This window comes from Rhinatrema bivittatum, chromosome 1 (assembly GCF_901001135.1).
Source record: "Rhinatrema bivittatum chromosome 1, aRhiBiv1.1, whole genome shotgun sequence".
Taxonomy (NCBI): domain Eukaryota; kingdom Metazoa; phylum Chordata; class Amphibia; order Gymnophiona; family Rhinatrematidae; genus Rhinatrema; species Rhinatrema bivittatum.
In genome coordinates, this window is record NC_042615.1 from 521036088 (window position 1) to 521062400 (window position 26313).

Here is a 26313-nt window from a genome sequence, read left to right on the forward strand (position 1 = left end):
ATTCTTGTCTTGTTCCTGTTTGCAGTATGGCCTGTAGAGGCCTTCTTGCCCTGTCTTTGTTCCTTTCTGTTTCCCTAGCTCATGTGGGGCTTTCCAGTGGCCCTCCTGCCTGTCCTTCTCCCAGTTTCCTGTAGGTCCTTCCAGTAGCTCTTCAGCCTGTTCCTTTTCCCTGCTTCTTGTGTGGTCTCCTAGTGGCCCTCTTGCCTGTTTTCTGTCCTTGTTTGTCTGATCCCTGTCTTGCCCTGCATTCTGTCTCTGTTTTGCCCTGCCTTGTGCATGTCTAGCCCTGTCCCTGTCCTGGCCTTGGTGTCTTGCTTGCCCTGCCCTTGTTTTGCTTTTTGTTCCTGTCTCTGTTCTTCTGGTATTGTGTCTGTCTGATTCTTGCCTTACCTTGAATCCTGTTCCAGTTTTGCCCTTCCATTGTTTTCTGCTTAGTTTCTCTGTTCCTGTCTCGTCTATCCTGATTCATGCCTGCCCTGCTGTTCCTCTTGTCTTGGACTGACCTCTCATTCCTGACTGGGCCTGACCTTCGACACTGCTTCACTTGCTTCCTGCCCTGACCTTGCTCTGCTTAGTCTCTGCTTGTACTCCTGCCCCAAGGGCACTACCAGCAGAGTCCTGCTGGCCACTAGAACCTGAGGGCCTAACGTAATGGGGAGGTGGCCAATCAGGTAGAGGACTCTGCACTGCCCAGCTCTTGTGACCTGTGCTGCTCCTGACAGGGGATTACCTTTAATCAGCTTGTGCGGCTGTGACACCCACACACGGAAAGACATCATGGGGCCCCCCCTCCACCAAGGACGAAAGATCTCAGCTCGAGAGAAGTGGATGGGAATGGCCTGTCAGGATATATACAAAATGGTCGTCATTCCCACCAAAAAGGCCACCTCGGAGGAGAAAACAAAAAATGGATTCCAGCGCTAGACAGCTGCCTCCGCACCTGGAGCCAAGAGCCTGACCACAAAGCATAGCCGGATCTGTGCTGCTGGATTCAGGGGGCCTGCGCAGACTCCTCCAAAGAACTCCTGCTGCTGATACAAATAGGGACTGCAGGAGCTGGCACCATAGCAGAAGCAGCGGCCCACAGAATCTCCGTCGCAGACCGGGCTCCGTTACAACATGGTCAGAAGCTGAGCAGAAATACTGCAGGCCCAAAGGAGACTAATGGCCCAAAGACTGCAGGCCCAAAGGAGACTAATGGCTGGTGGGTCCACTTCTATACCTGCTCAAATATACTCCCCCAGCTCCCCCCCCCTCCCCCCCAAATCCACTAGAGATTTACCTTCCTCTAGTTGTTTGCTTCAGCGGATAGGGCTGATCTCCTCACCTTTTTTTTTTTTTTTTTTTTTTTAAACTTCAATAAGGCAGAGAAAAAAGGGGGGGGAGGGGAAGAGTGGGGAAGACAACTGAGCCGAAAACAAGCTTCCACCCTTTAATCTCTACCAAACCCGCTCTGGGGCTGGGAGAGTCTTACACAGGGGCTCACTTAACTGGGAAGCACCAGAAGCCTGGCCTGCAATTCGCTGTCCATACAGCAGAAAAGGCTGATAAAACAGAACTGCTCAAAACTTCTCATCCAGGCCAGGAAAAAGGCACCAGCCAAGTATGTCCTGCCATCTGCTGGGAACACAGAAACTAGTTTAGGTAAAAAGGACTGGTCTGTGCCACAATGAAAAGAATAAGAAGACCAGAAAAGGCTTTCTGCACGGGAAGGCTTGTAATTCGGAAATGCCTCTAGCTGAACAAATGGCCACCAGAAAAATTATCTTCACTGATTAAAACCTACAGAAAAGCCCAATCAAGAACTTTGTACAGTGAGCCCACTAAAGCTCCGAGTCAAATTAAGGTTCCACTGAGGAATCAAGGACCGAAAAGGAAGTAAAAAATGTTACACTTCTTGGAGGAAAAATGAGAAAGATCTGGTCTAAAAGCAACGCTGGGGGCGGGGGGGGGGTGCCTTTAAATATGCCGGCTCCGATTCCAGCTTTGGCTTTCAGTGCAGCCCTGCTGACATCACCCATGCAAGGGGATGAAAAGCTGGCCAGCGCTGGTGGGGCATGCGCCTCATTGCGTGCACGAAGGAGCGTGACCGAGGAGCTCCTTCATGCACAAGTGTCGACAGGACCTTAGATCCTGCTCTGATTTCTTTAGATATTCCCAATTCAGTAAATTGCGCTATTCCAGTTGGTATTGGCCAAGGCAGATATGGTGATCTTGTTTTTATTAGACAGCTACGTATGTACCATTTGATTAATGTTGCTACTTTGCCTAAACCTCGAGCTCCTGAAGTTGCTGACACTTAAATTGTTATCAATACTCAAGCTGTTAAAAAGGAATTTCACTTAATTTATGATTTGATTCAATTGGAACAGCTGGACTTTTCCTGTATAAATGAGAGCTGGCTTCTTGCCTCTGATGCCGTGAATCTCAACCAAATTTATCCCCCTAATTACACTTATTTTTCACAACCCAGAAAAAGAAGTAGAGGAGGAGGGTTGTTCTCTCTCTACAAGGAAAGCTGGAATCCCAAATTTCAAAATATTAGTGGTGAATCATTATATGAAATGCTAATTCTCTATATGTCTGATTTTTCCATTTTTCTTACTTACTGTCCTGCTAAACTCTTACAAGTTAATCTGTTCAGCTTGGAGAAGAGACGGCTGAGGGGGGGATATGATAGAGGTCTTTAAGATCATGAGAGGTCTTGAACAAGTAGATGTGAATCGGTTATTTACACTTTCGAATAATAGAAGGACTAGGGGGCATTCCATGAAGTTAGCAATTAGCACATTTAAAAATAATCGGAGAAAGTTCTTTTTCACTTAACGCACAATAAAACTCTGGAATTTGTTGCCAGAGGATGTGGTTAGTGCAGTTAGTATAGCTGGGTTTAAAAAAGGATTGGATAAGTTCTTGGAGAAGAAGTCCATTATCTGCTATTAATTATGTTGACTTGGAAAATAGCCACTGCTATTACCAGCAACAGTAACATGGGATAGACTTAGTTTTTGGGTACTTGCCAGGTTCTTATGGCCTGGATTGGCCACTGTTGGAAACAGGATGCTGGGCTTGATGGACCCTTGGTCTGTTCTTATGCAAATGAGACAGGCTTGTGATTGAAGTGTGAAGGCTTCTTGCCTTTTGTACTGATATCACAGCTCTGGCATGCCCAATGTACTTCCTCTACCATTTTCCCTAGGATATTGATGTCATTGATGCGATTGTCTGTCCAGAAAAGTATATTGAGGCTGATTATGAATTCCATGACTCAGGAAGGGTTCAGTCTCTACAGATCTGATTAAATGCTTATTGTTGACCTAATTCATGTGTGGCCAACTTTGGTCCTTAAGAGCCACATAAAGGTCTGATTTTTCAGGATATCCATAATGAACATGCATAAGATTGATTTGCATACAATGGAGGCAGTGCATGCACATCTTTGTCATGAATATTTATTGTGGATATCCTGAAAATCTGTCCTGTTTGATTGTTGATCAGAGCTGGCCATCCCACACCTATTCACTGCAATATGGCCTCCAGAGGCCATCTTTGATTTCAGAATAGCATTTGAAATACTTGGCTGACTTTCCTGAATAGCTGGTCACTACGATTTCTTTTCTGACCTCTGAATGAGCGAATTGACTGAGCCCCCCTGTCTTTAACTCATCATCTTCTCTAGACACAAACAGACCCACCCAGGATTGAGTTTCAGCGCATATACATGTCTGTGATAATCAGACACTGCCATTAAACCAGGTTATTCATGAAAACGTTACCAAAATATCTGTGCTGGGTTTGATTTCATTGATCAGTTCCACCGACTTCTCCTCCCCTCCCATCACCTTTCGATGGATTTCCTTGGAATTCGCCATTCAATAACAACTTTAGTTAATCTGTAATAATTTGAAATGATTTGTTTAACAGGGCACGTATTTTGTAGCCACTTTGATACAATAACTTTAAAAGTTAAAATTGCAAAATGTGTCTTGACAGTGCTGTGTTGTGGGGTGAATGGCAGAATGTGTATTGAAGTTGTGGCAGGGGATGTGCTGACACAGTAGGGGTGGTTTTGTGTGGTTGAGGGAGCAGGATGGGAGTGGGGGGATTCCCTTTGCCTTCCCCTTCATCTCTTCTCCCTCTCCCCTCATTTTTTGAGCTGGCAGGGCTTAAGCCCCCTGCTGAGTTGCTCCTCCTGCAGCAGTTCTTGGGCGCCCCCTGGCGCACTCTTGATGCACAGCAGCTGGATGATACTGGCAGAGTTTCTCAAGTTAGGCCTATTTTCAGGATTTTTTCAGTTAGAACTAAAAAACTGAATTTCCCCATAGGGGTTGCTTTATCAAGATTTTCTGTTTTAACAGAAAATCAGAAGCCCTAATTAATAGAAAATATTATAATGCAAAAGCAAATGGCTGTATAATTTTCATTCTAAATCAAACAAAAGCAAATAGCTGCTCAGGTGTTGTGGTTCTCTGAAAATAGATGCTTAGAGCCACCAGCTGTAGAGAAAACAAACTTCTTTTATTAAAATGCTACTCAATAAAATAAGGTATACCTTGGAGAGAGAGGCAACGTGCGATGCAAAGTATCTTCCGATATAACACTCTTTCTCAAGTGATTTTACTGACAGCAAGACTATTTATAGGATTTCTACACTTGTTTCATCCACCCCTAAACTAGATCACATACCTGCCAAAATTTCTCTGGCTGGTTTTCTATTACAAACAAATGATCTAAATGGAGATATGGTAATTTGCTCTCAGCTTCCAAGATAATTATTCTCGTTTCATATGTAGATTAGGTTATCTATGGATTGCAATTAAATGGCATATAAACTGGCCTTGTTTCTGTCCAGAAATTTTCTAATTTTAGGTGGAATGGCAACTGCCATCATATCGGTTCAAAAATGTTTATAACCTTGCAGTTATAAACATTAGATAAAACATCTTTTATCTAACTTATAGTCTTGTCTAGGAAACCAAGTGCAAGATTATAACGGTGTTAATACTTACAAAACTGCTTATGATCAACAATTAAAAACTGATAACAAAATAATGACTTCATGTGTGACCTGTTAAAAAGTATTTAACTGCTTCTTCACTGCTTTCATGTCTATAATGGGAGCTTGTAATCACTACTACACAGATATACGCAGTCACTCACTCTGCCAGGATTTAAAGAAATGCAATTGGGCAAGGATTTCTGTCATTACTAATATTTTATCTAAGTGATTTGGGAATCCCCCAAAGACTGGGGTGTGGCTTTCCCCTGCAGATTTCAGAAATGGTTTGCCTTCCTTTAACATATTCTGATACCTGTCCTGGGCATCATTGTTTCCCCAACCAATGTGCCTTCAGACCTTATCAGGTGTTTGAATTGTCTGATACTCAGATCAAGGTCAGCACCTGGGCTCTGCTTTCAGCACCTTGCAGCAACAAGAGACACCAGCGGTGGCTCTAAAATATGTAGGAACAAATTTCTGAGAAGGTGTGTAATCATGCACACCTCCTCTTCCTAGCTATAGCATAAGTCCTGGGCAGCATGCAGGTCCTGGTTAACTGAGACCCATTTTGAGCAGCACAGACATCGCACACAGCACTTCCATATCTTTCTTTCCCCTCTGAGTCCTTCAAGCCTCTGTCTTATCCCCAGGCTGACTGAGATGGAGGAACGTATTCACTAGATGTGATTGAGTGCTGCTAGCAGCGGCAGCAGCAGCAATGAAGGAGCTCCAGTAGCCACAAGCAGCAACCAAAACCACCTGCAGGAGTTGGTGCCTTATGACAGGTTCATGTGCATCTTCATCCCCTCTTTCTTTCTCTCTGTTTTAAGGTTTGGAAGAGATAGGGAAGCACTGCAAGCTGCATGGCTCTCTTCTATTGGCCATAGGAGTCCTCTCCGTGTCTGCTACTGCCTGCTCCGTGGAGGCTGGTGTGCCACATCACAATTTAGTTAACATAGCTGTGCACAGAGCGTTAAAAAGGTTGGGAATTCCTGCTAAATTCAGCAATCGAAGGAGGGTTTTGTCTTCTGCACAAAAATTCTTATTTTTGTAAAATAATTATTTTTTAATTCAAAATTGTAAGTACCACAGGGGCTTAAGAAATCCATTTGGAGACACTAATCCAGAGAGTTAAGCAATGCACTGTGTTTTTTTGTTTGTCATGGCAACTGAAATGCATGTGCTGACACCATGTGCTGCCATGGTATAAATTCTAGCTTATGAATAAAAATAAATATAAGCAAATCCCTTTCCTTCCTGTTCATTGAGAAGTCATTTTTTAACTGCCAAAAAATGTTACTGAGATTTCCAGTAGTTTCCCAGCTGTTTAGGTGTGAAAACAAAAAAAATTAAATGGAACAGTGTTGCTGCTTTTTCAGTGCAGTGAAAATAAAGGTCAGTAAGCAAAAAAAAAAAAATATATATATATATATATGGTAATACTGTTTTATTGGTCTAACTTAATCCATTTCTTGACTAGTTAACATCCCATCCTGTAAATGAGAATGCCTTAAGAATCCAGTGTGCTAGCCACTATAATTTGGCTCCTGAGAGCTCTCCATGTACTAATGCATGGCTGAAGTGCAGACTTATCACAACAAAGTTAATGATGCCTACCTGAAGTAAAGTTTCAGGTGGAAATGGCTCTGCATTAAATTTCCAACATTTTAATGCACAAAATTTAGCTTAGTGAACACAGAACATAAGAAGTTGCCATACTGTGTCAGACCAAGGGTCCATCAAGCCCAGTATCCTGTTTCCAACAGTGGCCAATCCAGGCCATAAGAACCTGGCAATTACCCAAACACTAAGATGATCCCATGCTACTGATGCCAGTAATAAGTAGTGGCTATTCCCTAAATCAACTTGATTAATAGCAGTTTATGGATTTCTCCTCCAAATCTTTTTTAAACCCAGCTAAGCTAACTTCCTTAACCACATCCTCTGGCAATGAACTCCAAAGCTTAATTGCGCATTGAGTAAAAAATAATTTTCTCTGATTTGTTTTAAATATGCTACTTGCTAATTTCATAGAATGCCTCCTAGTTCATGTGTTATCTGAAAGAGTAAATGACTGAGTCATATTTTCCCATTCTAGTCTTCTCATAATTTTATAGACCTCTATCATATCTGCCCCTGCTATTTCATCTCCAAGCTGAATAGCTCAGACCTGTTTAGTCTTTCCTCATAGGGGAGCTGTTCCATCCCCTTTATCATTTTGGTTGCCCTTCTCTGTACCTTTTCCAGTGCAACTGCATCTTTTTTGCGATGCAGCAACCAGAATTGCACACAGTACTTGAGGTACAGCCTCACCATAAAGCGATACAGAGGTTTTATGATATTCTCCATTTTATTCATCATTACTTTCCTAATAATTCCTAACCTAGTTTGCTTTTTTGACTGCTGCCGCACACTGAGCCAGTGATTTCAATGTATTGTCCACTATGATGCCTAGATCTTTTTCCTGGGTGGTCACTCCTAATACAGAACCTAACATTGTGTAACAATAGCATGGGTATCAAGCTGATTTACATGATTCTTTAGCTCATTACCAGGTTTGGCATTAATTTTGCATTATGATTTGCATTTGCTAAATTACACATGTAAACCATGAAATGATATGCAGCTTCTTGCAAATGCATTTACACACATTTGCCTTTTTTTTTCCTATGCTTTGGGTTTGTACAATGCCTCCTATTTTAGTATATTAGCCTCCTGGTGATTCTGCTCCCAAAGGAGGAGAAAAAAGTTACTCTGCTATACAAAGGTAGGTATGGCTGCAGCTGGTAGGGCAGTGCTTACACATTCTTTGGCAAAGGTTAGCAGTCTTTGAGATAAAGAAAGATATATTCAGTGTCTGCTGCTGGAATGGATGTCTCCATGAGTCTATGACTGAGATGTGCACTATTTAGATTTATATTCCAATTTTCTCAGCACTTCAAAGTGGATTACATTCAGGTACTGTACGTATTATTAGCTATCACTTGTTTTCATGTTATGATTTTCACAATAAAATATACCTTACTCAGAAAGGGATGGATTTACATAGGTGTCAGAACAGGGCATGCCACCTGGGGCCTGGCTCATCCAACTTTTTCCAGAGGCCATCCTGAAAGTACTTACTCCCCCCATGCCTTTGCAATATTTTTTGAAGGGGTTAATAAACATGTGGATAAAGGTGAGCCAGTAGCTGTAGGGGCAGATTTTCAAAGCCTACGCCCGTAAATGCAGGTGGATTTACACACGCCGAGCCTATTTTGCATTGGCCCAGCGACGCACACAAGCCCCGGGGTGTGTGTAAGTCCCGGGGCTTGAAAAATGGGTGGGGCTAGAGGCCTCTCCACTGCTGCTGGGCCCAGGGATCGCACGCGGCAGGCGCAACTAAGAAAATAAAGGCTTGGGGGGGGGCCCCCCCGAAGGAAAGTTCCCTCACAGGATGCTCCGATTTCAGAGCGGCCTCAGAGGGAACAGGGAAAGCTATCGGGGCTCCCCTAGGGCTCGGCGTGCGCAAGGTGCACAAGTGTGCACCCCCCTTGCATGTGCCGACCCCAGATTTTATAACAATGTGCGTGCGGCTGCACGCACATTGTTATAAAATCGGGCATAGATTTGTGCGCCCACATGTACCTCTTAAAATGCGGCCTGTAGTGTATTTGGATTTTCAGAAGTCATTTGACAAAGTGCCCCATGAAAGGCTTCTATGAAGGTTAAAAAATCATGGAATAGGAAGAAATGTACTTTTGTGGATTGCAAACTGTTAAAAGACAGGAAACAGAGTAGGATGAACTGGTCAGTTTTCTCAGTGGAGGTAGGTAAACAGAGCAGTGCCTCAGGGATCTTTTCTTCGACTGGTGCTTTTTAATACATTTATAAATGATCTCGAAAAGGGAAAGACGAACGAGGTGATCAAATTTGCAGAGGAGACAAAATTATTCAGAGAAGTTAAATAATAAGCAGATAGTGATAAATTGCAGGAGGTCCTTGCGACACTGAGCATTCAAATGGCAGATTAAATTTAATGAGGACAAGTGCAAGGTGATGAATATAGGAAAAAAAAAAAAATAACCCAAGCTGTAGTTATACAATGTTAGGTTTTATGTTACCCTGGAAAAAGTTCTAGGTGTCTTAGTGAACAATACATTTAAATAGTCAGTTCAGTGTGCTGCAGTGGTCAAAAAAGCATTCAAAATGTTAGGAATTATTAGGAAGGGAATGGTGAATAAAACTGAGAATGTCATAATGCCTCTATCACTCCATGATGAGACTGCACCTTGAATATTATGTTCAATTCTGGTCACATCTCAAAAAAGTAGATGAACTGGAGAAGGTATGGAAAAGGGCAACTAAAATGATAAAGACATGGAATGGCTCCCCCCTGAGGAAAGGCTAGAGGTTAGGGTTGTTTAGCTAGGTGAAGAGTTGCCTGAAATCATGAGAGGACTAGAACAGGAAAATGTGAATTGGTTTACTCCTTCAGATAAGAGAAGGACTAGGGGAGACATCCCATGATGTTAGCAAGTAGCACATTTGAAACAAATCAGAGAAAATTATTTTTCCGGTCGACGCACAATTAAGCTCTGGCATTCATTCACTGCCAGAGGACGTGGTTAAGGCAGTTAGTTTAAAAAAAGGTTTGGACAAGTTCCTGGAGGAGAAGTCTATATATTACTATTAGTCAAGTTGACTTAAGGAATAGCCATTGCTTATTACCAGCAATAGCAGCATGTGATCTATGTAATGTTTAGGTACTTGCCATGTACTTGTATGCTGAATTGGCCACTGTTGGAAACAGTTTGCTGGCCTTAAGTTGCCATACCGCATCAGACTGAGGGTCCATTATGTTCTTATATCTTGCAGCTTTGCAGTGATTTATATCAGTTCTTCTAATCATCACCCTTAAAACAGTTTCCGGCACAGATATCTCTCCAAAATCCTCTTCAGTAAACACTAAAGCAAAGTATTAATTTAATCTTTCTGCAATGGCCTTATCTTTCCTAAGTGACCCTTTAAACCCTCAGTCATCTAATGGTCCAACCAGTTTGCTTGCAGGCTTCCTGCTTTGGATATGTCTTAAAAGATTTTGAGTTTTGGCCTCTACAGCCAGCTTCTTTTCAAATTCCTTTTTAGCCCACCTTATCAGTGTTTTACATCTAACTTGCCAATGCTCATTTTCCTCAGATGGATCCTTTTTCCAATTTTTGAAATGTTCTTTTTGCCAGCATTCCTTTGGTCTTCCTTCCACTTTTTTTTTTAAAATGTGTGCAATGTATCTGGACTGGGTTTCTGGGATGGTATTTTTAAACAGTGACCACGCCTGATGTACAGTCAACCTTTGTAGCTGCAGCTTTCAGTGTTTTTTTTTTTTCTATCTTCCTCATTTTTTCAAAGGCTCCCTTTTAAAAGTTTAATGCTAGAGCAGATTTACTTTATGTTCTCCCCATCACCAAGTCAAATTTGATCACATGATGATCACTGTTGCCGAGCAGCCCCACCACAGTTCTCTTGCACCAAATCCTGCATTCCACTAAGAATGAGGTCTAAAATGGCTCCCCCCTCTCATCTGCTCCTGGAGCAACTGCTCCATGTAGCAGACATTTATTTCATCGAGAATTTTTACTTCCTTAGCAAGTCAAAATTGGGGTAATTGATTTGAAATCTCCCATTAAAGTGCTGCCTAATCTGTTAGCATTTCATTATTCATCTGTTCATTTTGGCCAGCTGTTTGGATGCATACCCCCACCACTAAACTCTTTCCCATCACACATGGAATTTGCACCCATACGGATTTTACTGTGTATTTAGTTTTCTACAGGATCTTTCTCTTGTTGGACTCTATGCCATCCCTAACAAAGCATCACCCTCTGAACAGGTTAATCCCACACTATCATTGTGATATAATTTGTATCATGGTATAGCACTGTCTCATTGGTTATCCTCTTTTCACTAGGTCTTTGAGGATGGGTCTTGGGTCCTGGTGGCTTCTAGAAAGACTTCCACTAGAAAGTCCTATGGATTAAAGTGGAGGAGGTTTACCATGTAGTGGGAGCAGAAGGCCCTAGCTATGTGTTCCTGCCCTACGCAAAAACTGCTTGCTTACCTTCTACACCTACTGGAAGCTGGCTTAAAAACTACCTCAAGAGTTCATCTCAGTGGAATTGGTGCAGTGGCTCACATTGTCAACTGGCTATGCCTAGCTAGTGCACTATAGTTGTACAGTAAAGTAGTACACACAGTAATGCTGAGTGTGCAATAAGGGGTAGATTTTAAAAGGTGTGCACGGTTCTCATCACACGCACAAGGACGTGACAATTTTATAAAACGAGCACGCATATTATAAAATCTGGTGACCGTGCGCACATGTGCGCTGGATTTTACAATCTGCGCATGCATAGGAGGTACATTTTTGCAAATTACGAGCGGCGACGTAATTGGGCCTTCCCCAGTTCCCTCCCAGTCCACTCTAATTAAGGAGTGGACTGGGAGGGAACTTTCCTACCCTCCTGCCTAACCTTCCTTCCCCTCTCCTCCCCGACCCCTTTACTAACTAGAAGCTGCTTTTTTTTTTTTTTTCTTTCCTAACTTTTACCTGCTCCTTTGGAGCAGAAGCAAGTTACGCATGCTGGCCAACTGCTAGCGTGCTTCCCCAGGACAGCGGCTAATGGCTTCTGTCCTGCCCCACCAGACCACACACCCCTTTCCCACCCTTTTTTCAGGATCTGGCTCATGTGCACATATCAGTACTTATGCACATGGCCGGGCCCTTTTGAAAATGAGCATGACCCGTGCAAGGCTTGGCCATGCACATAACTACCGATTTTTACACATGCTGGACATTTAAAATTCAGCCGTATATGTCTCACACATACTGTATATGTTTGGCAACATCTTGTGCACACACACAAACTGAGACAGAGAAGAAACAGACAAGGCTCAGACTGGTGTTCACCGCAATCTGATAGTAATGCAGATTAATAGACAAGACTACAGCATAGAGAGTGAGTCAGAAAGACAGTGACATCAAAACCCTCCAAGGTATAGAGTACAGGGTATCAAACAGCATAGAGGTATCAAAACCTTGAAAGCATCATGAGAGGGCAAAGGGAACTGTATGAACAGCCCTCTGCAGTGAAGGCAGCAAGGGCAGCACCAACAGTGGCATTACCCCCAAGCAGAATGGCAGGTATTCTCATCAGTCACAAAAAACCTTGCATGAACATTCATATTTCTCCAGCCTAGCTGCCAGCCCTCCAGCCTCCCTTATGGCTGCTCAAATATTGTACAAGGTATGGGTAGTATTCATTACCTGCATGTGCAGCACAGCTCAGCTGCACTCTGATGCCTACTGCTGCTAGCTCCCACCATTGTGCTGGCAGGCATGCATAGCATTCTGGCTGGTCCAGATGGCACTGGTGAAATGTGCATTACTCTTCTGCCTTGGGCAGCTGTGACTGCATGCAACTACAGCACTGATTGAGTGATTGTACATGGCAGGGATATCTTACCTACTAAATGTTGTCCTGGAGGGCACTTTGTAATAGCTGGTTTTCTGCGGCTAAAAAAAGTGTCTTAAGTGTAGGGCAGGACTCCTTTTTTGCTCATTGCTACTAGTACTTCTGACAGGATGCCCTGGCTCTGCAGCAACACCCAGTCCTCTGCCCTTGCCATTTATCTGGGCACTGCAATTCACTTCTCTCCCTTTTGCGCACAGTGACCTGATAGAATTGAAAGTGGCTATTGGGATTTTTTTAGTCACAATATATTTTAATATTGTACCAGGCACTAGTACTATGATAATACAAACAGTAGTTGTCAGTCTCACACACTCAATGAGTTGATAGACTGTGTTCACTGCAATGCTTAGCAAGCACAGTTCTAACTTATCATGCAGAGTGAGCAGTTTGTTAGTGGCACAAACTCAGTCTTTGACTAGCTAGGGCTATCCCTCATCATGTGTGCAAAAAACATCCCTCATCACACAGTATGGGTGTGCATGCTGCTTAACTCCATTTGCACACAAACTGTTTGACAGAGAAGTAACTGCAAGGCTGATCTTCTGTTCGGGCTGTGGTCAAGCAGTGTGCTGGGCAGTCAGACAAAAAAAAGTCACTTGTTTACATGCACTGCTTCTCTGTCTACTGGCTTTGGCCCTGCTCCAGTGAACAGATAGAATGCAGCAGCACCTCTGTCTCTCATACAATGAGTATGGTAATTGCAACAGTGAAGATAACAAAAAGACCTTTACCAATGCCTACATTTTTTTTTAACTAACAGTTACTGAAAAGCCAACTTTTTCTTGTAAAATCCAAGAGAAAAAAAATGGAGTTTCTTTACACATGCTCAGACCTTACAGTGGGAGACCATCAGTAACACTTGCTCCAGATGCCAACTATAGGCTAGTTAGAAAAATACTTCACCTTGGTTGGTCAGAGCTCAAGCTGGACAAGTAAAGGGAGGATGAGGACCAGTCTACTTCACAGGAACTGCTTCATTGCTATGGTTATCAGGCTTAATGCAGTACTTTAAAGGGGCCATAGACTTGAAAGGGAAACAAATGAAATTAATTTTCATTTATATTTGTGGGCACCCTTTCTTGGTTTAGGGGCGCTACCTATCAAACAGAAATGGTCTCATTTGTTGCATTTTATCCATTCACTTCAAACAAAGGTACATCCCTAAGCACTCCAGCTGAAACATCACTTGGCATACTGGAGATTGCACCTCAAAAAGATGGAGACAGAATGGAAGCGGTCCAGAGAAAGGTATTTCAAAATGGTGTGGGGGTCTGCATCAGAAGAGTGATGGGGAAAGGCTGAAGGACCTAAATATGTATACCCTGGAGAAGAGGAAGTGCAGGGGAGATATAATACAGACCTTCAGATACATGACAGTATTAATGATGCACAAAACTTCAAATGTTTTCCATTGGAAACTGTAGAAGTAGGGCTCACCATCTGAAACTTCAGGGCAGTTGACTGAGGACCAATATCAGAGAACATTTTTTCACAGAGAGGGTAGATGCCTGGAATGCCCTCCCAGAAGTGGTGGTAAAGACAAGAACAGTAATGGAATTCAAAAGGATATGGGATAAACATTGGCTCGCTACAGGACAGAAATGAGGAAACTGGGTAACCTATATGAACTTCAGAATAACATTTCTGTACAGGGTGGTGGGAGTGGCTAACATGCATGGAGTGGTAGTTACTTACTACCCTTAATAGAAGGCATGGGAGGAGCAGGGTGTAACTGGACAGTGGCTTTACTACCATCAGCAACTTGGGGGAAAGATTGGGCCATTTGGTCTGTCTCTGCCATCAATTACAGACCATGTTAGTAGCCACACTCTGGCCAAACTCCATGCTGTTTATATCATTTTAAAAGTGCAATCTCCAGCCCTATACGTAGTATTTCAAATGCAGTCTCAAACATTTCTAGAGGGGTAAAATCACCTCTCGTCTGCTGCTCATTCTTCCCTACACACCCAAGCATCTTTCTGGCTTTTGCCTTCACCTTATCCACCAGAGCCTGTTCTTATTTCAGGTGGAAAAGAATTTCAGGTCCAAGACTGTACCGCTTTGGGTTTTTGCAGCTCAAGCACATCCCTTACAATTTTAGCTGTCAACGTCTAGAGCATGCAGTAGACTTTGCTAGATCCTCATTTTTTCCCCACTTTCCTGTCTATCCTAGTGCAGAGTTTAGTAACATCTACAAGAAGTCAAACCTTTACCAATAATTCTACAATAATCACTTACGAAAATGTTAAAGACAAAAAACAAAAAAAACCACAGATGAAGGACCAATTCCTGGTCAGGATAACATTTTTTTTACAAGTCTACCTCAAAATCCAATACAGTCTAACTCATTCCTTCTTATGCTAACCTTTGTTCAAATGTTAAATGCTGCTTCATTTGCTCTTGCCAATTTAAACAAATTGGTTAAAAATATGTTGGAAGGAAGAGAAGGCACTAATATTACTGCCACACTCAATGTCATCATTCTAGTCCAATCTTGCTCGCTAGAGAACTGGCTTCTCTATTCAAAACAACAACTTATGGATGGACATTTAGAACAGCCCCTATAAGGCTGAAATCAGAGTGGAGAAAGCACACACAAGCTTCAGCTCTAATTTTCAAAGTGGACTTACACACACACAACCCTGTCAACTTATGTGCACCCATTGGGAGCCGGTCTAAATGTGTGCGTACATTTACGTGCATACTTGCAAATTGAAGCCATGCACATAAATGAATGTTTTCCCCACGCCAATGTCTTTCAAGTGCACATAAAAACAAAATTGCTTCCACATGTACAATGCCAGGGTAATTTTCAAAAAGCCCTTATATATATGCAAATACTTTTGAAAGTTACCTCTAAAATGTTTTCAATATCTCATTAAGTCTATCCCAAATGTTTTAATTTAGGAAACTGAGTGAACGTGTGGGTCAGCATACTCTTACCTTTATACTTATTACATAAGAAATTGCCATACTGGGTCAGACCAAGGGTCCATCAAGCCCAGCATCTTGTTTCCAACAGTGGCCAATCCAGGCCATAAGAACCTGGCAAGTACCCAAAAACTAAGTATATCCCACACTACTGATGCTAGTAATAGCAATGACTATTTTCTAAGTCAACTTGATTATTAATTGCAACAGTAGCATGGGATCTTGAGTGTTTGGGTAATTATCAAAAGAAGGAAGGAAGGCCAAACAACTAGTACCATGCTTAAGAAATGAGGTGAAATTTAAAAGTTGGAAAAAAGGAGCCAGCTAAAGAAAATATGTTTTTTTCCCTAAGCATTGGCAAGCTAAAGGTAAAACATTGATAAGGTCCTCACCTTATTCTGCTAGCATGAAGTTACTGTGTGGGGGATTTATAGCAACCTGGCTTGTGCAAATATTTTTAGTTGACAATGCACAAACAATAAGATCATATAATATTCCCATAAGGAGATCATCATAAGTTGCAGAACAGTCCAAAAAGAATTATACATCCAACACAAATCATAATTGTCACGTATTTTCTATGATAATCCCTCCCTCCCATCCCACCCACTAGTTACATAGCACAATGAGCCAGGCACCCAGTTGCAGAGATCATGGAAATAAAAATAGGACAAAGCTACATTTTGGCATTACAGACCTGAATCTATAAAATTAAGGACTCCAGCCCTAAAAACTGGTGGGAGGGATTGTAAATAGTCCCCCCAAAAGCCATCATTTGTGCATAACGTTTTGAAGAAGACTTTTTAGCAGTTAAATACTCGAAACAATTTATAAAATAGCTGCTATTGTTCCAGCAGAACTGTGTCCTTTAAGCAATTTACTAAAATAACCTGTTTCACAACTAAGGAAACTGTAGCTAGGAAGAGTTGCTGTGACTAAGACAGAGAGAAATTAATATTTGCAAAGATACCTAATAGCCATATGACTGGGGATAGAAGAATGGTCTGCCCCCAAAACTGTGCTATTAAGAATCGCAAAATAACCTTGCATGACCAAAAGCTATGCAGGAAGTCACCATTACTCTTTTTGCATTTAAGGCAGATGTCAAAGGAAGATATGCCCAACTTAAATGCTCTCAACTGAGGTAGGTAAGCTCTTGACAGTTACTGGTTATGGACCTGAATAAGTGTTTTGCAGCCTGGCTAGTTCTGTTTTCTCAACAGCAGGTGTATTGGTGTTTTAGGGCCTGATCTAATATTCAGTGTTGTCTTTTCATAGGTAGGGCTATTTTGGTATAGGATGTTTACTAGACTGTGAGGTAGATTTTAAAAGCTGTGCACGCACTTCCCAGCATGCACACATGGACACCAATTTTATAAAATGCGCGCGCCTGTTATAAAATCCGTGGGCAGTGCACACCTCTGCAGGCGGTGTGCGCGGGGGGGGGGGGGCCTAATTTTAGAGAACTAGGCACAGCCCCCCCCCCCTCTCCCCTGCTGTTTTCAAGAGCTCAGACATGCATTTGTAAACAGCAACTACATGGACAAATAGAAGGGTGGATGGTAGCGTTTCTTCATTTCAGACCACTGGCCCTCCCATCCCAGTGCTGTGTGGCAACCCCACAGTACAGTAAGCTCTTGACTAGTGCTGCCCTGCGGTGTCTGCGCTTTTCTGTGAGCTGATCTGTCTTATAAAAAAAGACTTGCTCTTTAGAGAGGCCGTCTTTCATCTCTGGGCAGATTTGTTTCACATCTCTAACCTATCCCTGTCCAGTTTACTTCAATGGTTGTGGAAAGAAGCTAAAGCCCTTACGGTAAACAGGCAGTGATCAGATAACCTGGGCGAGTATTGTTAATCTGGTCAAAGTTCATCTTCTTTTTCTGTTGAAACCTACATGTCAGCGTCCCTTATATGAAGTCTGCATCCCTCTGGCAAAGTCAGTATTCATATTTGGTTGTATACGGTAAAGAGAATCTAATATCTGCTACACTAATACCATACAGGTTACAAGGATCTTGCTTTTTTGCACAATTTTCTAGTTGACAGCACAGGAATGCATGCACTATAATATACATGCTGCTGGTGATATTTTTACCTCAGAGGAATGTACTTTGATTTTATAAGAGAAAAAAATTATGCATTTATAATTGTATCTGTGGAGGATTGGGAGTGGATTGGGGGGGGGGGGGGGTGTAATAAGGCTGTAAGGCTTGCTTAGGGCCTGATTGGACCCGATTGGAAAACCAATGAAAATTAGGAGTTTAAAAAAAAAGAGAAGGCAGCAGCACAGTAATTGTTTGCAAAGGGCAGCCAAAAATCAAAATAAATAACTAGCACTTGCCCTGACTGTAAATGCTTTATAGGGAGTTATATCATGATCTACCCCTTGTCAATAATTGTACAGCAGAATTTTGAATTAACAGAAATATAGGAGAGGAAGCCCCAACTAAAACAAAATTACAGTAATCCAGATCACTCAATGCATGACAATTCTGAAGTCAGCATGCTGCAATCTCATCCTTCGTAGAAGTCTAAGCTTTAAAAAAATGAAGCTTTGACCACAGCTTTAGTCCAATTTTTTTTTTTTTTTTTTTTTATATAAAGGTGACCTTAGAATCAAAATATTCAAAGTTGTGAGCATTACAAAGGAAAGGGCAACCCAAATCTTCAAATAATACAGAGCAGAAGGAGATGAGCAATTGACCCAAAAAAGCTCACTTTTTTTTTTGCAGATTCAAACTAAAAATGTTACTTCATCCATAACATAAAGGCCCTCATACAATCTGAGAACAATATAGTAGCACTAGCCCCACATGGTAACATCTGTTGGACATCATCTGCATATATTCAGTACTAAACCCACCCAAAGATGAAGGCTTCTCGAAGGGATAAAGATAGATATTAAACACTATGGCTGACAAGGAAGAACGGTGAGGGACCCCAATTGTGAGAGGCTTTCAAGAGAGCAGCTATCTTCAAGTCTGACCTGCTATCTGCCATTTAATCACTACCATTGCCACCTCCATTTCAGACAGGTACTTTAGTATGTTATGACCGAGTATCTCAACTGCTTTCAACTAACACACCATCAGTAGCAACCCACCTTTGTCAAGTATACAACAGAGATGGGTCCAGCAATAAGATCATTAGGAAGCCATGTCCTTTTCAAAATCCAGATTGGAAAGAATCCAAAATGCTATGCTCATCTGAAAATTCAGTTGGGACAAACACTCTCTGAACCTGTTTTTCTAAAGGTGGGAAAATTTGAAATGGGATGGAAATTAACACGATCTTATTCATTAAAAGGCCTCTCTTCTATGTGAGACAGAGGGACCAACCACCACAATCCTTTTCCTCATTGTGGACCTCTAGAGAGTGTTCTGCTTCCCCTCTTCTGTGTGTTGCATGTCTTCCTTCACTAGGGATTCCAAAACTGCCAAGCTGAAGGGGGCTCACGGGGGGTTTTCTGCTGCTAGAAGTGACTATCTTTCTGGTTTTGTGTAAATAGGATACACTCTTCTGCTTCCTCCATCCTCTCTAGTTTGTTCTTCCTCATGGACAGACAGCAAGGTCTCCATGAATAATCTGTCAATAAAACCATCGTCCCAAATGATCCTTATCCTAGTCACCTCCTGTAATGTCTTTAGGGATATAGTCTGCTGTCACCTCACATTGGATACAGTCCTTAGGGTAAAAACCAGGGTTCAAATCTCACTTCCTCTACAGACATTTCTTGTGATCTTGGGCAAGTCACTATCTCCAGTTTCCTCAAGTACCCATTTAAGATTGTAACATCTTTGGAGCACAGACTTTAATTGTACTTGACATACTATGAACATTAGTTGAAAGGGGCTAAAAATCCAAATCCAAAATCCAGGAGTGGCGATAGTTGAAGGACACTGTCACCATGCCTATCAAGGGTGCTTGTGTTGCAATTCTCTTCCTTCCCAGTTGTAAATCAGTAGCTATCACTTTGGCAGTTGCAACCATTTTCAAGATTTACATAAGTTAGGTATGATAGCAGCAATAAAAAAAAACCCTCCCCCCCCTAATTCTTTAACCTATCTTCCCCTTAAATATTTTCTGGAGCCTTGTGTGCTTGCTCCTACATCACCCAAGGGCGGTCTTGGATGCTTCTTATAGTGCCTCCTTTATTCAAAGTTTGTCTAATTTCTTGCAGTTGTGAATAGTTATAGCAAGGTTTCCACAAAGCACAGATATAGTCTAAAAGCCCACAGCTCCCATACAAATCTTCAATTAAAATTCCAGAGAAATAAAATCCTTAGGTTTTCTGAAATACAAAGGTATCTGCAATACTCCTTTTCAAAAAAGCGTTTCTGCAACTGTAGAGAGTAGTTTTCAAAACTGCCGGCACAGGCTAAATTCTGTGAATACCTTTTAAGCAAAATATTTTAGACAGACTTTTTTAAAGCAGGATTTATGCAACTAAATCCACTTTGAAAATTCAGGAGAGTGCACCAAAAACTTTAAAAAATGTAAAACATGTCAATCCTCATCCCATTTAGCATGCAAGTGAAAGTGCATGCAAAACTGTTCCAGGTATACTTACAGGAAGATATTCACTGGGGCTAGTTTCAATGCCACTTGCATGCATAAAACCAGGTTTAAACCAGAAAACAAAAAGCAGAAGCCGATCCAGTTAGCTGTGTAGCAGTAAAGATAGCAAAGATCGGTATGTGTAAGAAGCCCTTTATTGAAATTTGCCCAACTCTGGCAGAGTTTTGCTCTTTGGTCGAGAGCTGCCTCAGGGGCAATAAATGTGAGCAGGACTTACTGCACACCTGCAGGGCTGAGGCCACAATATTTATGCATCCACTATTGCATACAATCTTTAGTTCCTGTTCTTTGAAACATGTAGTTATGACATGAAGCACCAGATGTGAAGAACACTTCATTCAATTTGTATCCTCAAAGCACTGATGATACACACCACAGTCTCATATATCCTAACGGTTCAGCCGCAAATACTGACACACACCACAGTCTCATATATTCTATCAGTGCTTTGAGGATACAAATTGAATGAAGTGTTCTTCACATCTGGTGCTACATGTCATAACTACATGTTTCAAAGAACAGGAACTAAAGACTGTATGCAATAGTGGATGTATACATATTGTAGTCTCAGCCCTGCAATAAGTCCTGCTCACATTTATTGCCCCTGAGGCAGCTCTCGACCAAAAAGAGCGAAACAGCCAGAGTCGGGCAAATTTCAATAAAGGGCTTCTTACATATACCAATCTTCGCTATCTTTACTAAAACCAGGTTTAATACACATCAGTGGCTTTAAAAATAACCCTCACATACCTGCTCCTGTATCACCCTCCCACTCATTCTACCAACATGACCATTTTTAAGAATCTTTAAAAAAAAAAAAAAAAAAAGCAGGTGTTCTTGTGTCTCCCTTTTAAGTGGCAGTCATTTGTATGAGGACAGACAGGTCAACTTCACTACACACAGAGTTAAGACAAAGATATCGCTTGTGATGCTTTCAGATGCTTCAGATTGCCTGGAAGATTCTCCATTCCCCCCGGTATATAAAAAGCCTTCTGAAAATAGGATCCTCTTTTGAGCCACTGACAAAATGGAAGCAGACAAAAAGCTTACAGGCAAAGAGTGTGCTTTGTTGCAGAAATACTGCAGGTCCAATTCGCAGCAGACTGTACCTGCAACTCTTAATCCATGGCAAACCAAATCTTTGGCCATAGATTAGCCACCCTCGCTCACTGGCATTTCTATAAGGCTTTTGTTTGGGCTCCAGCCTCCCCTTAAGAACCTCCCTCTACAAGTCAAGCTGATATGAGTTTGAGTATTTTTTACTTCCAATTTCTTTAGGCAAGTGTGAAATATGCAGCATGGAGTATATCAAGACATCACAACTTGCTTACAATTTTATGTTTCTTCCTCCTCGCATGCCCCACACTCTTGGAGTGTCCAGGAGGCACTTTCTAACAGATGTTAATTTTGCAGAGAGATGCAAATAAAATCAACACATACAAAATAAAAGCAGCAGGGGAATGTCACCATCCTTTAGTTAGTAAACATAGCACACTCTCCTGCTCTCTCAAAACCCAAAACTAGTATAGTCCAGTATTTTTGTTTTGTTTGTTTTTTACTTTACATTTACAAACAAGTCACTACTGCCATTACTATTTTGTTTTGTAACCCTGAAAGCTGGAACTTGCCAAAAGGTGAATATGGTAAATAGAAAAAGAAAATATGCGCAAAGTGTATTGCACAAGCAGATAATGCTATCTTCGTGGGAGGGCGCAGATGTTCTACTTGTGTGGCTCTTAACACTATTGTTTCTACATAAACATAATACTACTGAACCCTATTATGTTATTACATTGCTAGCATAAAACAGATAGAATAGTTTGCATTTTGTTCTCCAGACTTCATTCACCTCCCCTTCCTCTGGCCCCACCACACTTTCTTTTCTGAAATCACAGAAAGAAGTGGACCATCTTTTCTCTTCCTTCCAATTCACTACTTGTTTCTCTGACCCCCATTCTCACCGGGCTCCATCTCCCCTGCATCTGTCCCACCCTCAATTGATCATTTTCCAGTGAGACTGTCTTCTTCCTTCCACACATCACTGGACTTTACCTGTCATCCCATCTCCCTTTCACATACAAACTGCTCGCACATGCCCTTCACCTCAAGCCGTTCTAAGATCCACTGCAGTCTGGCTTTTGCCTTCTACATTCCACAGAATTTGCTCTTGCCACATCTCCAGTAACCTCCTTCATGGCAAAGACCAAAGGGTTTTTGTTCAACCTTAGCCACTGCTTGCTATGGGCTCCCTGACAGATTGTACACAATAAGACTCCACCACTCCTGATTTCTTTTTACCTTTCCCATTATACTTTTATTATAGCCTATGGTATTTCTTCCTCCACCATTCTCCTGTCGGTCTGTGTCCTGTCACAACAGTAATTTGTTACCCTGCTGCCTTATATTGAGTTTTGTATGCTTAGCCGGTTTATGCTATGTTCATGCAGTATGCTAGCACCTGCTGACATTATAGGAAAACAGCACTAACTTGTGCTACATTTTTCCTTTGTAAGAGGTCTGCGTACTCTGATCTGATTGGGCAAGCCACTATGTATACTGGGAATTTCCTTGTGGGAGAGGATTCTCCATTTTGGGGCCAGCTTTCAGAGAAGCATGCCCGTCTCTCCAGAGCCTACAGAAAGCACTGGGGCCGATTTTTAATCCTATGCACGCAGGGTACATTTGTGCGCACTACCCGGCCCGCACAAATGTACACCCGATTTTACAACATGCGTGTGCATGTTATAAAATCCAGGGTCAGCGCGCGCGCAAAGGGGTGCACACTTGTGCACCTTGCGCGTGCCGAGCCTTAGGGGAGCCCCAGTGGCTTTCCCCGTTCCCTCTGAAATCGGAGTGGCCTTGGAGAGAACTTTTCACTTCCCCTATTTAACCCACCCCCACCTAAATCCCCCCCACCTTATTTTAATTTTTTTGCGCCTGCCTCTTGCAGAGGCATCTTGTGGGTGCCGGCCGGTTCCTATAGTAAAAGGTTATTTTCCCCCCTACATGCATCAGTCCACATTTAAATTTCAGTCTGCTATTTAGATGCCCAGTCTTCCACAGTTCAGTCCACTTTTGTTTTAACCAAGTTGAGTAATTGTGTCATCTGCAAATCTGATTACTTCATTCATTCCATCTTCCAGACCATGTTTAGTCAAGCCTTAAAATTAAGAAATTGATGAAGTTAAAACAGCCTTGAGCAAAAGCCCATGGAGCCTCTACTGCTGTGACCCTGATTTTAGTCTTGTGGATGACTTTTTTTTTGGGGGGGGGAATTGTATCTTTTGTATGATTAAATGTGTATTTGTGAGCGCCTTTTATTGTATATTTCCTGGAGCCTTCTCTGAGCAGGTGCTTTATGTATAAGTTATAAATGCTAAACACTACAGAGCCCAGTACAGATTTAGGGTACTGCACTATTCACCTCTCCCAATTGGGAAAGCTGGCCTTTTAGTCCAACTCACATTCCTCTATTAACCAGTCTTTTTAAATCTTCTGATCAGTCTCAAATGCCAGGACTTGTAAAATGCCTTTAGAAAATTCAGATAAAGGAAAGTCAGCTGATCATACTATATCTACATTAGGAGTGGACAACCCCAATCCTCAAGTACCAGAAGCTAGTTGGGTTTTGAGGATATCTACAATACATAAGCATGAGGTTTATTTGCATACAATGAAGGTGGTGCATTTAAGTGTATTTCTTGAATATTTAGGGTGGATAGATGACAAAAAAATGACTTCTAGTACTCAAGAACCAGTGTTACCTAGCCAATCTATATGTAACATCTTCCAAAAACTAATATTGATAAGGTACAACATCCTTTTAATCTGTTGGCTCTTCCCCATTATGTCATATTTGGCCATATGTCCAATAATTCTAGTCTTAAAAACTACTTCTATTTGGCCTGGCACATCACCACACTCACTGATCTATGGTTTTCTGGATAACTTCTAGAGCCATATTTTTAAATTGACATCACATTGGCCAGTCTTCAGGCACAATGGTTGATTTTAATGACCGGAAACTGAGTAGTAACAGGTCTACCATTTCATATTTGAGTTTAAGAACACTTGGGCAACTAACATCCAGATCTGGTGATTTGTTAATCTGGTTTGTCCAAGTTGGTTTATTAAATCTTCCAGTTTCAGTTTCTCTGAATCACTTTCAAAGAATCCATGGTGTGGGTATCCCAAACATCCTTCTCAGTAAAGAATTTGGTTTTCTGTTATGTCTCTGTCCTCCCTAAGCACCGCTTATGAACTTATCTAGTGGCCCAACTGACTCCCATTTAATGCACATGAAAAAGTTTGCCTCTTTAAAATTCTTCTTGCATTCTCTTAGCCTGAGTTTACATCTAATCTGCTCCACACTAACTTTATGCAGCAACAAAACAAAATAGAAACAGAAAACTTGTGCAGTGCTAGTACAGAGTCTTTATTGGAGGTCTCATTCCATCCGGATCCTACATGAGCTATAACAGTTCCAACTATAGAACCTCCTTAGTTTATTAAGGCTCATTTTTTTCTACCTTACAGCAAATTTTCAATTGGATGAAAAAACAAAACAAAAAAAACAAAAACTAGCACAAGGAAGACCTGGTGCTCAGGATTTTATCTTCATGGTTTTTTATGGGGTGGGGGAAGTGGAAACTTTTTTGATCAGTCAGTCAACTAAATGTGTCAGTGCAATCTGGAGCCAAAAGTAAATCTCCAGGCTAGATGAAACTCAAGCCACTAAAAAGTCATATTTTACAAAATATTAAAATTAATGCCCTTAAATATAAAGAACCCATGACTGACAGTGAGAAAATTCAGTTTGCTGCAACTCTAACCTACAGCATCCAGCACACAAAAGCTGCAAGAAAATACAGTATTTATTTTAAAAAAGTAAAAGAAAAGCCCAAATCTACTGCAGAGAGAGCAAGTCACTTAATAGGTCATAAGGAGGTCAGATGCATAATTGAAGATAGCAGCAGGTCACAGTTCTTCATAGCACAGCACTTCTCTTCCGTGTTCAGGGACGAGGGCCAGGGGGACCCACCTACCCTGGATATAGATGTGGGGCAATAGGACAGGTTGGTTTGAATATCTTCCGCTTCAGTTCCGCATTGGCATAAATCCCACTTTCATCTTGCCACGTGTTCCTGCCGTACCTCCTGTAGTCTGCTGGCTCGGTAAACTGGGAGTGACATTTCCGGTGGACTGTGGAATATTCTTGTGGAGAATAGCGGTGCTGTGGAAGAGACCAACGTTAAGAAGTTTGCCAGCTTACTGCTCCACTAAAAAAAAAAAAAAAGTACCTTAAGTCACATGAACTCACTTAGCTTAGTCACTGCAGTTGCCCTTGGCTAGGGCTCCCTTCTAGAGCCCTAGCCATCATGGATCGCTGTTGCACAGTGACTAGGACTCCTGCCCCCCCCCCCCCCCCAAATTGGCTGCAAACATTGCTTCTACAGCATCCTCAGCCCCAGACAACCTGGAAATCAAACCTCCACATGGCAATGCATAGCACAGTACACCTGAGCTTGGCTCTTGTTGGGAAAGCACCCTTCTATACATAGACTATCCTTTGCTTGGTGTGTGCACTAAAAGGACTTCACATTACAGATATCTAATGCAGAAAAGTCCATGCACAGTGAAATACAGTGCTTTTTCTTCAAAAATGTATTGCTCAAGTATATGCTCCAACTTCAAAGCTGGAAAGCTTGTCAAATTACTTAACATTTTCAATTGCATACATCAGCCCTTACACCTCATTGGGCAGAGTCCATATATTTCCTAATTCAGTGCTCTGTTCACAGCTCACTATTGTTTCTCTATGCCTATTCCTATTCTTTCCATTTACGTTTTGTTTGATCCCTCTAGTATTCTCCATTTGTCTCTCTTCCTCTATCTTCCTTTAAAATATTCTTTGAACCCAACTTGTACTCATACTTCTAATACATTTGACAATCACCCCTTGACTAGTGCTTATGCTTTATTAATTCTGCCTTGGTCAAAAGTAAGTTTACAAGGAACGTTGGCCCTCTCAAACAGCTGTATAGCCAATTCTGAAGCATTTATAGTTTTATACATTCAAGGAGAACCTTCTTGCACTTCAGCCAACATTGAAAGTCCATCCAAAATACTGGGAAATATCACAAATTGACTTTCATGTGGCATGTAGTTTGCAGAACATGTCTTTCAATAGGAAAAAACATGGGTATAGCTCTCATACTGAAACTTTTGGCACCATCAGTAAGAAATCATGAACAAAATATTCCATATTAAAGAATTTTGCTAGACTGCAAAAAA

At 41.7% G+C, this 26313-nt stretch overlaps 1 protein-coding gene across 2 annotated transcripts in view; it reads right to left on the minus strand.

Moving 5' to 3' along the window:
- Positions 1-24433: 24433 nt before the first annotated feature.
- Positions 24434-26313, minus strand: part of C1H9orf135 (chromosome 1 C9orf135 homolog) — a 68696-nt gene continuing 66816 nt past the window's right edge. Inside the window, exon 6 of one of the 2 annotated variants that reach the window (XM_029612732.1) lies at positions 24434-25298. In XM_029612732.1, the coding sequence (XP_029468592.1) occupies positions 25146-25298 (153 nt within the window). In that variant the 3' untranslated portion in view covers positions 24434-25145. The remainder of the gene's footprint in view (positions 25299-26313) is intronic. The other variant, XM_029612722.1, reaches the window with a different exon arrangement.